General features: G+C 36.7%; 2 protein-coding genes across 2 annotated transcripts in view; both read left to right on the top strand.

The window, feature by feature from the left end:
* The window catches only part of LOC138332601 (uncharacterized), a 338,301-nt gene that overhangs the window by 291,478 nt on the left and 31,112 nt on the right, over positions 1-15,711 (top strand). The gene's annotated exons all lie outside the window — the stretch shown is intronic.
* On the top strand, positions 613-10,399 carry LOC138332056 (putative uncharacterized protein DDB_G0271982). Its single transcript, XM_069280034.1, has 3 exons — positions 613-812; positions 9,391-9,415; positions 9,938-10,399. The coding sequence occupies exons 1-3, from the start codon at positions 613-615 to the stop codon at positions 10,397-10,399; spliced, it is 687 nt and encodes a 228-aa protein (XP_069136135.1).

A 15,711-nucleotide genomic window follows, 5' to 3' on the forward strand; every position in this document is an offset into this window, starting at 1 on the left:
AGCTGCCGAATACAAACATGACAATAGCCAAACCTTTTAGAAAATTTACTGATCTGTCTCTGGTGTGTCTATTTAATACTGTTAGTTGAAAACTTGGTTTTACTTTTCATTTTTTTTTTATCTTTATTTCATTTTAATTTCTATGCTTTTTGTTTTCCTTTTTGTGAAAATTAAGATATTTGCTTGGAGTAATATATACAATACAATAACATATATTTTAACCAGTCAGATGGGACTGCATTTCGATTTTATTCTTTATTTGTTGCAAGTTTTAGCTTATCCATTTTAGACAGTGCTATACGATTCTGTTTACGTACAGTAATATAAGTGTGAGAATATGTAGCATCAATATCCATTAGACCTCAAACTAATATCATATACCGAATAACAAAGTGATGAATACGAAACAAAATTGAATGAAATATGCAAAACATATAGATAGTACACATTTGGCTATATCAGGTTATTTTCTTCAATAAAAAATAGTCCGGGTATGTTTATGATGCCCCCCTGGAGTCCATGCAATATAAATCCTTACTAGACCTTCCGTAAAGGAAGATGACCCGTCACAAAAATATAGAAACACTTTTAAATCTCATATAAAAAGGCGATATGGCTGATAAATTGTCTGGTGGGTACAGCGAGAGGGAATCAGTTCCGGGAAAACTATCAGATGCCAAGGACGATAGACTGGCATATCCCTCACCTACCAAACAATATGATTGCCTTCATTTAAAATCTATTGCTCTGTACACGGTATCAGACAAACCTTTACATGATCCAGACCCTGATTCAGTCATGGTCGTCCGAATGTTTAGCTGATATGACACATGCTTTTTTTTAATCAATATGTTTTACAGAGCGTTTTTACCCAAAGGTGTCTAGGTTTCGAGGGTTTCCGATCGGGACCGCCCTCTAGTTGACGTAATGATTGAGTCAGTGATGGACACTTATCTGATGGTTGTCACTCGAATGTAAAAGCGTACACAGAGAAAATAACAACTCTACGGACAAACTTGAATTTGGATTGTTCAACGAAGGAAAACAGGTTTTTATACCGTAGTAAACGGAACCTGTATTTTAACAAATAACGACTGTATCACAAATGACTAGTAAGGTATATAATATTATGCCATGACACAGGGGCCAGACACGATTTTTTTTTTAAACTAACAGTATATATATATATATTATAGTATCAAGCTTAAGGGTATGAACTCGGCGGTCTAGAAAAACGGACCTATCTTTTTAAACCGTGATTCATTTAATAAATGGGTTCTATACAACATTGACGGATATCTTACCTTAAAGAGAAATAATTTATATTTCCATTGAGTGCTTGATGAACAAAATTGGCCAAGTATTGACGAAGTTATGGCTTGATGAATCTGGAAATTTACGAAAAAAAATGCTAGGTAGACATTTCCATGTCCGGTCGAAATGACGTCCCGGCTCTAATGGGTACCTCATCAACCAAGCCAAAACCGTACTTAGTAGAAACTCCATTTAAACATCGTGTAGCTCTGTTACTTTAACCGTCACCGCAATGTTCATTTGTTTTTCGGAACGCTTCTCGAGTTTACCCACAAGCACAACGCTACATAATTTGCATAATGTAGTCACAATATGTAAAGTCGAGGAGCGTTCCGAGAGAAAAATGAACATGGCGGTGACGGTTAAAGTAAGTGAGCTACACGATGTTTAAATGGAGTTTCTACAAAGTACAGGTCATAAAACCTTCAAAGGAGATTGTGGATGAACACAGTTATGGGTAGTGTTTAGCGCCACAAGCGTAGATTTTGTGATTTTGGCTTGGTTTTTGAGGTACCCATTAGAGCAGAGACGACATTTCGACCGGACAGGGAAATGTCTACCTAGCATATTTGACGTTAATTTCCCGATTCATCAAGCCATAACTTCGTCAATACTTGGCCAATTTTGTTCAACAAGCACTCAATGGAAAGATAAATCATTTCTCTTTAATGTCAGATATCCGTCAATGTTGTATAGAACCCATTTATTAAAATAATCATGGTTTTAAAAAAATAGTTCCGTTTTTCTCGACCGCCGAGTTCATACCCTTGATACTATAATATATATATGTATACTATTGATTAAAATTTTTCGTGTCAGGTCCCTGTGTGCCACATGACGTATTACAGGAACTGGCAATGCGGTTTGGACATGGAGAAAAAGTGTCTTTTTTGTTGGTCTGAACTTGAGATATTAAAGAGGTACTTATTTAATCGATAATGGTATAATAGCGATTTTCATAGAAGAGGTTATGCTCTGATATAGGATCCCGCTGATGATATTTCTTGTATGATATAGTTATAGCAATGACTGATCATGCAGAAATTCAGTTTTGTGTAAACATTGAAAATCGATATTGCGCGAAAATTTGGTTGCATCATAGAAAAGTATTCCTAGTCAAAACTAGCGGAAATATACCTCTTGGGTGTAGAAAACTTCTTATTAGTTCGATACGTTGAACATCAGATTAGTAATCCAGAGTTTCCTGGTTCGATTCCTAGCGCGGCACTTGTGCAGTGCCTATTTTTATATAAGGTTGGCATTGGATTATTTTATTCTTATCTACAACCTTTCATGAACTTAACGTTGTGGGGGAAAACTAAAATGACTGAAAGACATTGACCGATATTCAAAAAGCTTGCCCCATTTTTTTATAGGATCAATATCTTGTCAGTTTTCTTTTTGTCGATTACAGATAAGGTTTTTTTGTCCATTAATATTTTAAAATATTAACTGCAGGTAGGGCGTTAGAATTGTACCTGCTGCCCCTATTGCATGATCGTAAAAGGCGACTAAATTTAGGATCTTATCTTTTCTCTTCTTCCTAACTGACTTTATCTTTCCTAATGCCTCCCTTGGCACCGCCTCACTTTTGGCCATGAGTTGAGCGTTCGCCCCTGTGAGGAAGGCTCTGGGTTCTGTCCCCTGGCCGAGACACACCAAAGTCTATAAAAGTGGTAGTTTCTGCTCCTGCTTAGCGTTCAGCATACAGGGAGTGGGACGACTGGTTCGCCCGTTGTCAGTATAATGTGACCGGGTGGGGTGTGTTGCTTGGTGTCTTCGGCGGCATGCTTCAGTGATATAGCACTATAAAAAGGGCAACAGTTCCACTATACAAGAAGACACCACACGAACATACCGCAGTCTCACCTCACACAACATACACGCAACACACCGCATACATGGGAGGCCGTCCTTACATGACCATAGCTGTTAATAGGACGTTAATAAATCAAACAAACAAAATTATTCCGAATTAAGTGGACTTCTCAATCACATTAAAATGTGTGATGCTTTGGTATTAATAGTCACTTAATATCGCACTCAATCTAATACAGAAATTAACGTTACTTTACGTAACTGGTCGTAAATCATCTGCAATCGTTTTAACAGCTATAGAACACTTAAATCAAAGAACAGTTTAAAAGGTGATGTGAAAATTTTTCTTCCTTTCGGTAAAACATTTGACAGCTGTAAATACATAGGTGTGTAAAAATCATATATCAAGCTGGTGATAAAGATGTATCACCAAGCTTTTAAAAGGCTTAGAGATTAATGTCGTAGGAACAATGCATGGCATGGAGGCGACGAAATTCGAGAAAGTAATTGCACCATTCGTTTGCACCTTTACAAATTACGATATCCATTCGAACAAAATTACCAAAACGTGTAAAAGTGCGTCAGGCTCCAATTTTAAACTCCAACTATATCTAATTATTGCCGGGAATAATATCAGTGTTGAGGAAAGCAATACGAAGATGAAGATCGTTTCATCAATCACGCTAATATTGGCATTATTTTCAATATAGCGGAATACTTTTTGACATATTATGATTAATTTTACGAAATGGAAATAATTTGTTTGAAATAAATCATATTAATAAACTAAAGTTATTTAAGGATTAACGTTTCTTTCTTATGATTCTATCGAAAGATTAAGTTGAGTAGGGTATCGATATTAGGAATGAACCTATAATTCTCCCTCAGAAAAAAACACCATTACGGAATATAAGGATAATATCTTCAGTTAAGCAAGGTGCGTGATTCTGCGTCCCGGAAAACAACAGATTACATTTACATCAACGACCCAAGAACAAATTAAGATATGGCGGAAAATCAATTTAATGTTCAGTTGCAATTTTGTCTTTATGTATAAATCACTATTCCATCTATATTTGTTTTACAAACACGACGATAATATCATTGAACACTATCTCTTTCTTCACGTGTTTATAAAAACATTTACAACAGACATTGTACACTATCTATATTGAGATGTAGTACAATGGAAATGTTGGTGACTGAGTGTCGCCAGAGGAAGCACGATTCCTATTATTCATTACAATGCAGTGACGCTTTATCAAGACAGTTATCTCACAAAGTTGTGGGTCGCGTTGTGATATTTCCTCTTAAGACATACTTCCTTAAATTCAATTACTCTCAAAGCACCACAGACATAGTATATCATTTTCTCCTTCAATTTAAAAAAATGCATCTAAATTATAATTATGTGAAATGCGAAGCATGCTAACAGGTACAAGTCAGTTCTTTCGCATCTGTACAATAGAGCAATAAACAATCCGTCAGATTATGTTTGAACGTAGCGGTCATGAGCCAGAGTGAGACAAGATCTGTGATCGATAAGAGCTGAATATCGTACCCAATTCTGGTCCCACATGAATTTTTCATTGCAACTGACATTTTGGTGAAAAACACAAATCGTTTAGTTATGCTATTCTAAACATATAATTTTAAAATCACATTCATGTATAGATCTGATAAACTTAATTAATTTCGCTCTGAATATGACGAATGATTGTCTTTAATATGTCATTGGCCATGAATAGCCTTGGGCTTCAAAACCCATTTTCCCATAAGGAATTACAGACGGGTAATCCTAAATTCTAAATTAACCAGATATGTAACTCAATTAATGGATAATGTAGAGAATGATTACAATAACCATATTCCAATAGAAAATATAATATCTCGAATAAATCAAACAGCTGTGTAAGCATTCTATGATTGATTCTCACCATCTTAGAATACAAGATCAGGATAATCTGTAGCTCCAAGAAAGAACTCGTAAGATGTAACCTCCCAATAAAGGAACTCCCATCGGCACAAAATGGTGCCCTAATTTAATTTGCATGGGGTTGACATGATCAAAGAGGTGATGATTACATTGACTGTCGATAAAGTTGAATGATACCTCACGGAAATGGTAAGGCAGATTTCCAGCTTTAGAAAAAAATGGAAATATTATTAGTATTAAATCACGTTTGAAAAATTAATGCATTTTCTTTACATAACATGGAGGAAAATAACGTTTGAGAAAAAAACCATTGATCTTTGTTTAAAAAAGAAAAGTTAAAACAATTCTATGGATGTAAAATGTGGCAATCTTCTCATATTTCTCCATTTTTTTCTGAACTTTCTTCTGTTAGGATGACAACCAGAAATCCGAATCTTGCTTCCGTTCGGGATAACAATCAACTTATATATAACAATATAAACAATATAAAACAAAAACAATTCTATCATCTAACAACTTTCATCACTGAAAATCAAAATGGGCCTATATCCATACTTGCATTGTAAGTTATCATTTTCCAATGTTGAATTAGAAATAATTGTGTTTACTTGTTGGTACAAGAAATCGGAGTACATACATGTAAAACGATTTGTACGGGGCAGTATTAAAATTTAAGAAATAAATATGAAATAGCTGACATATCAAAAGACCGGAAGGAATAATGCCACGTATTGTGGTAGAAACAGGTCACACAACGAGGGCTTGTTCGATACCGATTATTTCACATGAGTGAGTTATTCTTTAAAAGTAAAAACCACACTCGCTAAAGCTCGTGTCTTTTGTAACTTATCCAACAACCACTCGTTGTGAAACCTCTTTATATCCCAGGTAACTCAACGTCCACCATAAACCAGCTTCTGATTCATGTGAGACAGTTTCTCATTATTTTATTGAATGTCCCCTCTACATTAATATTAGCGATGAATATTTCCAAAACACCAACAGATACAATAATACACATAATGACATTAGTATTGATACATTTCTATAGGGATGCACAATCGCAAAAACTACTGACCGTAGCATTAACTTACTAACATAATATAATTCCTGATTTACATGGAACCCAGTTGAACAATAATGCTGTGTTTGTGTGTCAATAAACTTTACTTTAACAATTACATATTAATCATTAAAATGTCTAATTAACTTGTAATTAGTAAATATATATCGAATTATACACCGTTAAGTTAAGACATTATTAGACAGGATGGTTAAGGACAATTGGTCAAACCACTTAAGTTTTTATCATTCTTATCAATATGTTATATTTCACATACATGAACCTTAGTTTAAAATCACTACATCTATATTTAGTTTGTATTGTGTGTAATAGTGTGCGTGTGAATGTATGTATTTATGTAATATGTATACATAACCTAGTTACCATTTCTATGTTTTGTTGTTATATAATTATCCATTTTCTAAATATTGTAGCCTAACATCCACCCAAGGAAGTAAATTATGTAGGCTTTGCCTGTCATTCCATCCTTTTGACTGCAACATCATGCCAATAAAATTGTTGAAATGAAAAAAAAATCTAGCCAACATATCACCTGCAGGAACATGTATAAACAATTCCAGTAGCTATTCTTGCTGCTTCATTTTGATCTTGAATAAATGGTTTCCGTGATATATGTAAAATGAAAACAATTTATTAAGTTTGCAACAGTTTATACAGGGCAATATTACATAACTATAGGAAAAGTGCATGGTATTGATTTGCAGATTTTTGGTTTTCCACAAGAGAATTTAATATCATTGGTGTTTGATAAATGGTTTTGCGATTTACTTTTACGTTGTTTGATGAAAACAAAGAATGGTATATTTGCACTATATTGCACAAGACAATAATTTTGTATTGCACTGTTTCATTATAATGAGTGTCGCAAATCCCTCCAAATTTTTAAAAATTATTGTGCTTTATTCTGAGACAATGCATGTATCAATATTAAATATAAAAAAAACATCTCCAAAGCTATACCTAATATTTGTTCGGAATTGGTAATACATTTCATAGATATGTTTTATTTTGCAATAACCATTCTAACTGTATATCGCTAATTGACGAATAAAAACATCAATTTTGATTGAATGATACTTCAATATTGCAATTTCAGAGATAAAGTTAGAAGTTTCTGCTCAAAAATAGATATCAGGAAAGTTTGTGAATAAAAGAATGAATTACAATGGATACTGAGTTTGGTTTTGTTTAGCGTCTATTTACAGCCAGTGGTCATTTATGGATGCCAGATTTAGGAGATTGATGTAAGCCGTAATATCCGGAGTGAAACCACCGCCCTACAGTCAGTACATTGATACTGAGTAACTTGAGTGTATTTTGATGCTTTGCATAACAATGGAGTGTACTCTCTTTCGACACACTTTCAATGTAAGCGCTTTTAAAACTATATGACCAAAAATATTTGTGTATTAATGTACTACGGAAAAATATATATATGTATAGAGAGAGAGAATATCTCTACTTAAGTATAAATGTATTGTCTCACTGGTTGTTCTGTTATTGTGTATATGTCCATGTCAAAACGCCGTGCTTTTATTTTAGGAGAGGAATTAATATAATCTCTAAGCTTGTTTTTCCATCCTAGCTGTCTGTATGTATTGGTGTATATGTATGTATATATTTGAATAAATATTGTTTAAACTAAAATATTTGTGGTAAATTTGACTTTGGTTATGTAAGCAGTTCTGCGATCATTTTTCCCTTCGTAAACACTGATTTACGCCGATTCCTGTACATGTTTCAGAAACATTTAATGATACTATGAATTTCCAACTTCACGAAATATAACAGCGTAAATATAAAACATGAAATAACGACCAGCACGCCATCTGACAGTAAACCATATCAGTGTTATATCAAACAGAATGTGTTTTTCATTGTGGAAACGTTTTACTCGCCACAAACACCGAAAACGGAAATAAATACCGCCTATATCATTATTATTGTGGCATGAGGAATCAGCGGCTTCCTGTTGTGTTAAAATTAATATAAGATTTCCCTGCGGGGCTAATTAGTTTTGCTTATGAAATTCGCCATTGTTACAAACGCATGTTTATATCCACACACAGGGTCTGAGAAATGAAAAGTTACGATAGCAATGACATTAAAGTTCACAGTATATCACATCAAGAGATGGGCTTACATGCCTAGTAAAAGTCTCTTTAGAAGAGCACAGCCTTCTATCACCCCCCAATTAGGTTACTTTGAATTCCCATGTTGTGCTGCTTGTCTTTCTGTTAGGCTAATTGTGTAGCTTGGCAATAAAACAAAGTCGGCTTCCAGCATTGAAGTGTACTCCAGGAAGAATGTATTTAGCCTTTCAGATATTAGTTTTATGGAAGGCAATGATAGATTAATTTGATATAACAAATGACAGATGCATTCGTCGCGATTATTCTGGAAATTTGAGTTATCAGAACATTGGTCGCATTGTTCACAAACATGCAAATAAAACATTTTCACTTGTATTCCTTATTCTTTGCAAATCTCCTCCCTGCACAGGAGAAACAAATTTTTTGGTTTAGCAAGCCTGCAGGTGGGTACAAAGGACATTTGTTCTGGACACAGTTCAAAGCTTTTATGATATTACAATGAAATCAAGACTGAGCAGTAAAATATTTATCAAATTCCATATTTTAAGGTCAATTTGTCATGATATAAAAAGAATTTAAAGTAGACTATGCCCATGGCGTCGTAGAAATGCTGAATACCTATAGGACAATAACAAATTGTATTAGGAATTTGATCTGTATCATCAGTAACACAGGGTTCGAATGTAAAGATTTAACATCTCTACAAGATCGTAGAAATATTGTAGAAACAAAATTTCATTATCTTTGAGAAAAACAAAAAGAAATAAAGGCACAATAAATCATAATAATCTCGAGACAAACATCATCTTTCTCACAGGTTCATAGATTTTTAAACAAACAAAAGACAGGCCAAACTGTTTAATTAAGGAAAACTAATGTTCCCGCAAACGATAATATATTCATCCAGTTTGCTTATCTTAGTGTCTCTTCTGCTGCATTAAATCATTATCATCATTGTTAGACTTTATATATCTATTGCAAAACAGAGCAAATATAAAAATCACCATTTATATATATTTTTTTATTTTACTTAATACCTATATTGTGTATTTGGAATATCTATAGCTGGAGGTAAAGTTACTGGAGAACCAAACGATCCTACATAACAGATATGGATTACTTAATTTCTATAAATTTATTTACAGAAGAGCTGATTTGGATGGTGCTTTGGTAAGTTGCCAGGTTGTCTAAGTGTCATTTGACATACGCCTATATACAATCAGAGATCTGTCTGCTCTCGTCAATAACGAGAGGCCGGGAGCTAGACTTCCACGAAATGTTTTATCGGCTCGGCAATCACAAAGGCAATGGGCCAGGAAGATAATTATGATATTGTTTACAACAAGTTCTAACTAATGTGTTGGTTTTATGTGATTGGTGATATTAGACAAAATATTTATATATAGAATAAGCGGTTCGACCGCAATTATCAGAAAGAGAATATTATAACAGGCAACTGATATTATTGGGGGAAGGAGGAGCTACGGATGTAATGAAAAAAAGAAGAAGAGAAAAGGTAGTAGGTAAAGGAGGAACATAAAGGAGGAGGAGGAGGAGTAGAGGATAAGAAGGAGGAGGAGGAGAGGATAAGGAGGAGGAGGAGGAGAGGTTAAAAGGAGGAGGAGGAGGAGGAACATAAAGGAGGAGGCGCAGGAGCAGGAGAGGATAAGGAGGAGGAGGAGCATAAAGCAGGAGGAGCAGGAGGAGGAGCATAAAGGAGGAGGAGCAGGAGAGGATAAGGAGGAACATAAAGGAGGAGGAGAGGAGGATAAGGAGGAACATAAAGGAGAGGAGAGGAGAGGAGGAAGGATAAGGAGGAGGAGGAGGAGGAACATAAAGGAGGAGGAGGAGGAGAGGATAAGGAGGAACATAAAGGAGGAGGAGAGGAGGAGGAGGAGGATAAGGAGGAACATAAAGGAGGAGGAGCAGGAGAGGATAAGGAGGAACATAAAGGAGGAGGAGGAGGAGAGGATAAGGAGGAACATAAAGGAGGAGGAGCAGGAGGAGGAGGAGAGGATAAGGAGGAGGAGGAGGAGGAACATAAAGGAGGAGGAGCAGGAGGAACATAAAGGAGGAGGAGCAGGAGGAGGAGGAGGAGAGGATAACGAGGAGGAGGAGGAGGAACATAAAGGAGGAGGAGCAGGAGGAACATAAAGGAGGAGGAGGGAGGAGAGGAGGAGGAGAGGATAAGAGGAGGAGGAGGAGGGAACATAAAGGAGGAGGAGCAGGAGGAACATAAAGGAGGAGGAGCAGGAGGAGGAGGAGAGGATAAGGAGGAGGAGGAGGAGGAGGATAAGGAGGAACATAAAGAGGAGGAGGAGCAGGAGAGGAGGAGGAGGAAGATAAGGAGGAGGAGGAGGAGGAGAGGATAAGGAGGAGGAGGAGGAGGAGGAGGAGAGCAGGAGGAACATAAAGGAGGAGGAGAGGAGGAGGAGGAGGAGAGGAGGAGAGGAGGAGGAGGATAAAGGAGGAGGAGAGGAGGAGGAGGAAGGTAGGAGGAGGAGGAGGAAAAAGGAGGAGGGAGGAGGAGCATAAGGAGGAGGAAGGAGGAGGAGGAGAGGAGGAAGAGGAGGAGGAGGAACATAAAGGAGGAGGAGGAGGAGAGAGGAACATAAGGAGGAGGAGAGGAGGAGGAGGAGAGGATAAGGAGGAGGAGGAGGAGGAGAGGATAAGGAGGAGGAGGAGAGGAACATAAAGGAGGAGGAGCAGGAGGAACATAAAGGGAGGAAGGAGGAGGAGGGAGGAGAGGAGGAGGAGGAGGAGGAGGAACATAAAGGAGGAGGAGGAGGAGGAGGAGGAGGAAGGAGGAGGAGGAGGAGGGAGGATAAAGAGGAGGAGGAGGAGAATAAGGAGGAGGAGCAGGAGGAACATAAGAAGGAGGAGGAGGAGAGAGAGGATAAGAGGAGGAGGAGGAGGAGAGGAACATAAAGGAGGAGGAGCAGGAGAGGAGGAGAGGAGGAAACAGAGGAGGAGGAGGAGGAGGAGGATAAAGGAGGGAGCAGGAGAGGATAAGGAGGAACATAAAGGAGGAGGATAGAGGAGGAGGAGGAGGAGGAGGAGGAGCAGGATGAACATAAAGGAGGAGGAGGAGCAGGAGGAAACATAAAGGAGAAGGAGGAGATGACAGTGGACAGAGTTGATGGGAAATGAGGGTAGGAGGACCGAAAGCAGGTAGAACAAGAAGAATAACAAAATGCATTGTTTAATGCAAATAAAATGACAGCTAAACATAATTCATGTTACTATTTTCAATAGCAACTGTAATATGTATTATATGCTATATTTCTTCAAGTACTTAATCTGTAATAGATATTTCTATTCATTCTTCAAACAATCAAAATTCATTTAAGGACGGTTTTCCATGTGAGCAAAGTGTGGATATCTGTATGTTCTGGGAGGCTGCGGTAAATGTCTTTTCTATAGTGCTATTTCACTGAAGCATGCCGCTGAAGACACTGAACAAGCACATCCCAACCGGTCACATTATGACAATGGACAAACCAGTCGTCCCACCCCTTTATGCTGAACGCTTAACAGATATTTTAGGATGGGAACAACTGCCAAAAGGTGGTGACAAAGGAGACATTAGGAAGAAAATGATATATCCTAGTAAACTTAGTTGCCTTTTACGATTACGCAATATGAGAAGAGGTAAAATTGCAGAAGGAGCAGAAACTATCACTTTTAAGACTCCGTTGTGCCTCAGCCAATGGACAAAACCAAGAGCCTTAGTCACAGGGATGAGCGTTCAAGAACAAGCGTGAGTTGATGTGAAGGGAGACGTTAAGGAAAAGAAAGTCAGATATGAAGAAGATAACAGTCCAAACTTTAGTTGCCTTTTACAACCATCTGATACAATTTTACTCCCCACCTACAGGGCCAATGTTCTTCACCAAATATGTGACATGTTGTAATAATAAAGAATAACACACACATACTAAATGTTATTAACTCATATTGAAAACATGTTTTCCGTCAGATTTCTGTCATTTCTACAAACGAACCTATTCCTAAGTCCCGATGGCCTGTGCATGTGAACACACAATAGTAGTAGTATCTATAGGTCACAGGCCAACGTTTTCTCCCTCTGTGTTTGTATATCAGACCAATACAGAAGGTCAATATCAGCAAATATTCTAGACATTTTGCCACGTCAGCACCCTCATTTGGGGGCTGACCGAGGAAAAGATGACTGTCCAATTTACCAAGTGGATTGGAAGACGTCATGATCGTATCAACTCTTGTAATGTATGCCTGATTCATTACGACGCTTGGTACGAAAGATTTTTCATATCAAATTGAAGTTCTGTCGTCCATTTGCTCCGTACGACCTTTTTGTTCTCCGTTATATGGTAATTAGTGATAGGCTACCGCAGATTTCAAGCAAATAATAGAGAACCGCGGCTTTTCTCCGATCCTGTATGAAGTTGTCAGGGAGGTGTCCAAGGCTTCGCCCTAATCGGCTATACACAGTAAATCGGTATTGAATCTGGATATTCCCAAGTGGTACTCTCAGAACACTGAGAATAATAGGCGGGAAATAAAGGCCGATATCTGCTGAATTGAGGTGAATGGTGTGAGCGGTGTCTGGTGGGGCGAGCTATGAGTGGGAATTCTCAAGACACATCCGCCATTACTAGCCGTAAAATCACACCGATGCACACCTGATTACATTACAATCAATAGAAGCTGCGTGTAAATTGGGGAGATACCACCTCGGTTATGATGGTGACAAGAGATTCATTCCCTCCTAATGGAGACGCAAAAACACATTCCCAGATTTTGTATGATTTTATGTGATTTTATTTGACGATAATGGCGCTGCGTTAGTGAATTTTGGTGTTCTCCCATCGTTTAGCGCGTCACACGACCACGTACTGCGAATGGCTACCCCTCAGTATTGTCAATTTGGTGACAGCATATTAGTGCTTCGATACAGATAATGGTTAGAGCAGAGAAAATATTCCTCCGCAAATCTGTCTCCTTCGAAAAGGCGATCCCTAAGGGATACATATAGAAGCTATATGTTTTTAATATTGTGATAATTTGTGTGGTATTAACTCCTCAAATAACATGATTCTAAAGTGATGGATGATATCAAATTCAGATGAGACTGTGAAAAAGTAATACGCGGGAAAGGGAAAAATAATTATGTGAAACTGAGGACAAATTCACCTTAACAATAGTTCTGTCCAGATTTCCATCGTTCTTTTATATCTCCAATGTAGTTACTATAGCAACAGCAAACAGATGGTATTAAAATGACCACATGGTGCTTCCCCTTTTTTCGAAATTTTGGAAATACTTCTTTCAAATTGATTTTTTTTCTTTCTATTTGATGCATGTCTACGTGTTCATCGATGACCTTTGTATCACATTTATGACTTTTGATTTATACATGAATAATTTGTTTTCTTTGTTTTCATACTAAATCCGGCGTTTTGGTTGGCTAATTCTTTTTTTCCATACGACTACGAAAAAAGAGAAGAAATCCTAGAATAGCGCCAGTACTGACGTTATCGTGACGTCACAATATAAATATTTAGACATTGCGTATTAATTGGAAAAATAATCTCTTGAAAACTCAATGTAATCGTACATTCAAAGTAGTAAAACATTTTCGTTTGCAAACTTTTGTGGAAACATGTTTTTTTTCATATTCCGATGGAATTAAAAACAAATGGTGACATTAATGCTTAAATGTCGTATCTTTATCTTGTGGATAGTTTTATATATATTTAAGTCTTTACGCTAATGCTACCCAGGCACTTCTGAGATATCATATACTCCAGATAAGACTTATGTAGGCGAGGGTCGTCAATCACACAAAGATTGTTTTACCATTTACATCACCCTGACCTCCTCTGACCTTTTCATAGATGTCTATATTATGTGGATGCTTTCAACATTTAGAATCATGGTATTTGGTAACTGTCGGTTTTTGTATGATTCACAGCAAATGCTTTGTTAGAGTTGCAATCTCTTAACCTTTCCTCTGTTCGTTTTTATCTGCATATCGTCATCTTTTTATCATATATCTCTATCGACGATATCGATATATATTTCCACAGAAATCATCCATGGCAATGATTAGGAAGCTTTCAGATCCACCTTTCCCTCAGCACGCGTTGGCAACTGAATAGGATATTGACATCCGATGACTGAGATTTTGAACTCTCGGGGATTATTAAAGCAAGGTGACAGACAAATCAACAATGAAGAAAACATTAGATTTGCAATTACATATGAGTATATTGAAACCCTCAAGTAATTATTTTTCTTAACTTGTAATGTTGCTTGAGTGTGCATTAAAGTTGTCTAGTAAACATCTACGGCAATTTTAAAGTGCGGGTTCAAGAGCACTTCTTAAACTCAATGACCACCAACAACAGAAACACAAAGTAATCGATTAACGTACAGCTGTCTATCAAAGTTTTCTTGAAGCCTACTCTTACAGATCGGCTGCCATTTTTATGAAATATGTTATAGTGAGATAATGCCACATCGAAATCATATCTCTCCTGGACAGCTGGTACGCCTAATCGCATGCAGACTGACATGATACCTATATTAATGATATCTGTGTGAAATTGATTTTTGAAGGTGGAAGTGAGAAACATGTCGCTTAAATATTAGTTTGATTCAGTACTCAGTCATTGTCTCCTTACTCCATAAATATTGTGACTCTTAATGCTGTAAACGCTTCAGCAATCATAGGGATCATAATGTTTAAACTTCCACCATCAAAGTACTACCATACCCACTATTTCGAACTTAGCGCACTTGTAGTAATTAAAAAGGAATAATAATTAGTACTTCGAATAACACAAGATTACCTAAACTAGTTAAATAATTTCTAGTTAACGAGGCCCATTTGCATATTAATGACAAATTCTTGAATAAATTTGCCATTAATGTTATGTTTTCAGAAGTTATTTATAAATATAGGAGATAAGATACACAATTTAATGGTAATCTGTCTACGAAATTTTGAAAACAAACCCAACACCGCTGTACAAATAATACACTGGGTTTTATCCCATTTTGCTATAAAAGTGTTTAAAAAATGAAGCAACAACCAAAAGATATTATATAGAAAAAATGATAAGTTTCATTGCATTAACGTACATTTATCATATATAATTACTTAGAAGGGAACGTTACTGAAAAATGACGAAAGATAATGTATATCTACTGCAGTACATTTGCTTTATTCTTGGTTTGGTACGCTGTATTGCAGCAAGAAACGCATTTGTATTTCACACAAATCTACAAGAGAAGACACATCTCGTATATTAAATGGCAAAATGTTTCTCATTTTCTCTTCTTTTAGACATATTTTATCATTTTTCTTGTAAAGTACTCCATAAGGTTCTGAGATAAGCCATGCTAGTGACGGAGATAGACAAAGGTCTGGTATAAAAGATACCTTTTATGTTCTCGCCTATTAGTGGTGCACTTTTCTT

The sequence above is a fragment of the Argopecten irradians genome, chromosome 1 (assembly GCF_041381155.1).
Source record: "Argopecten irradians isolate NY chromosome 1, Ai_NY, whole genome shotgun sequence".
Taxonomy (NCBI): Eukaryota; Metazoa; Mollusca; class Bivalvia; order Pectinida; family Pectinidae; genus Argopecten; species Argopecten irradians.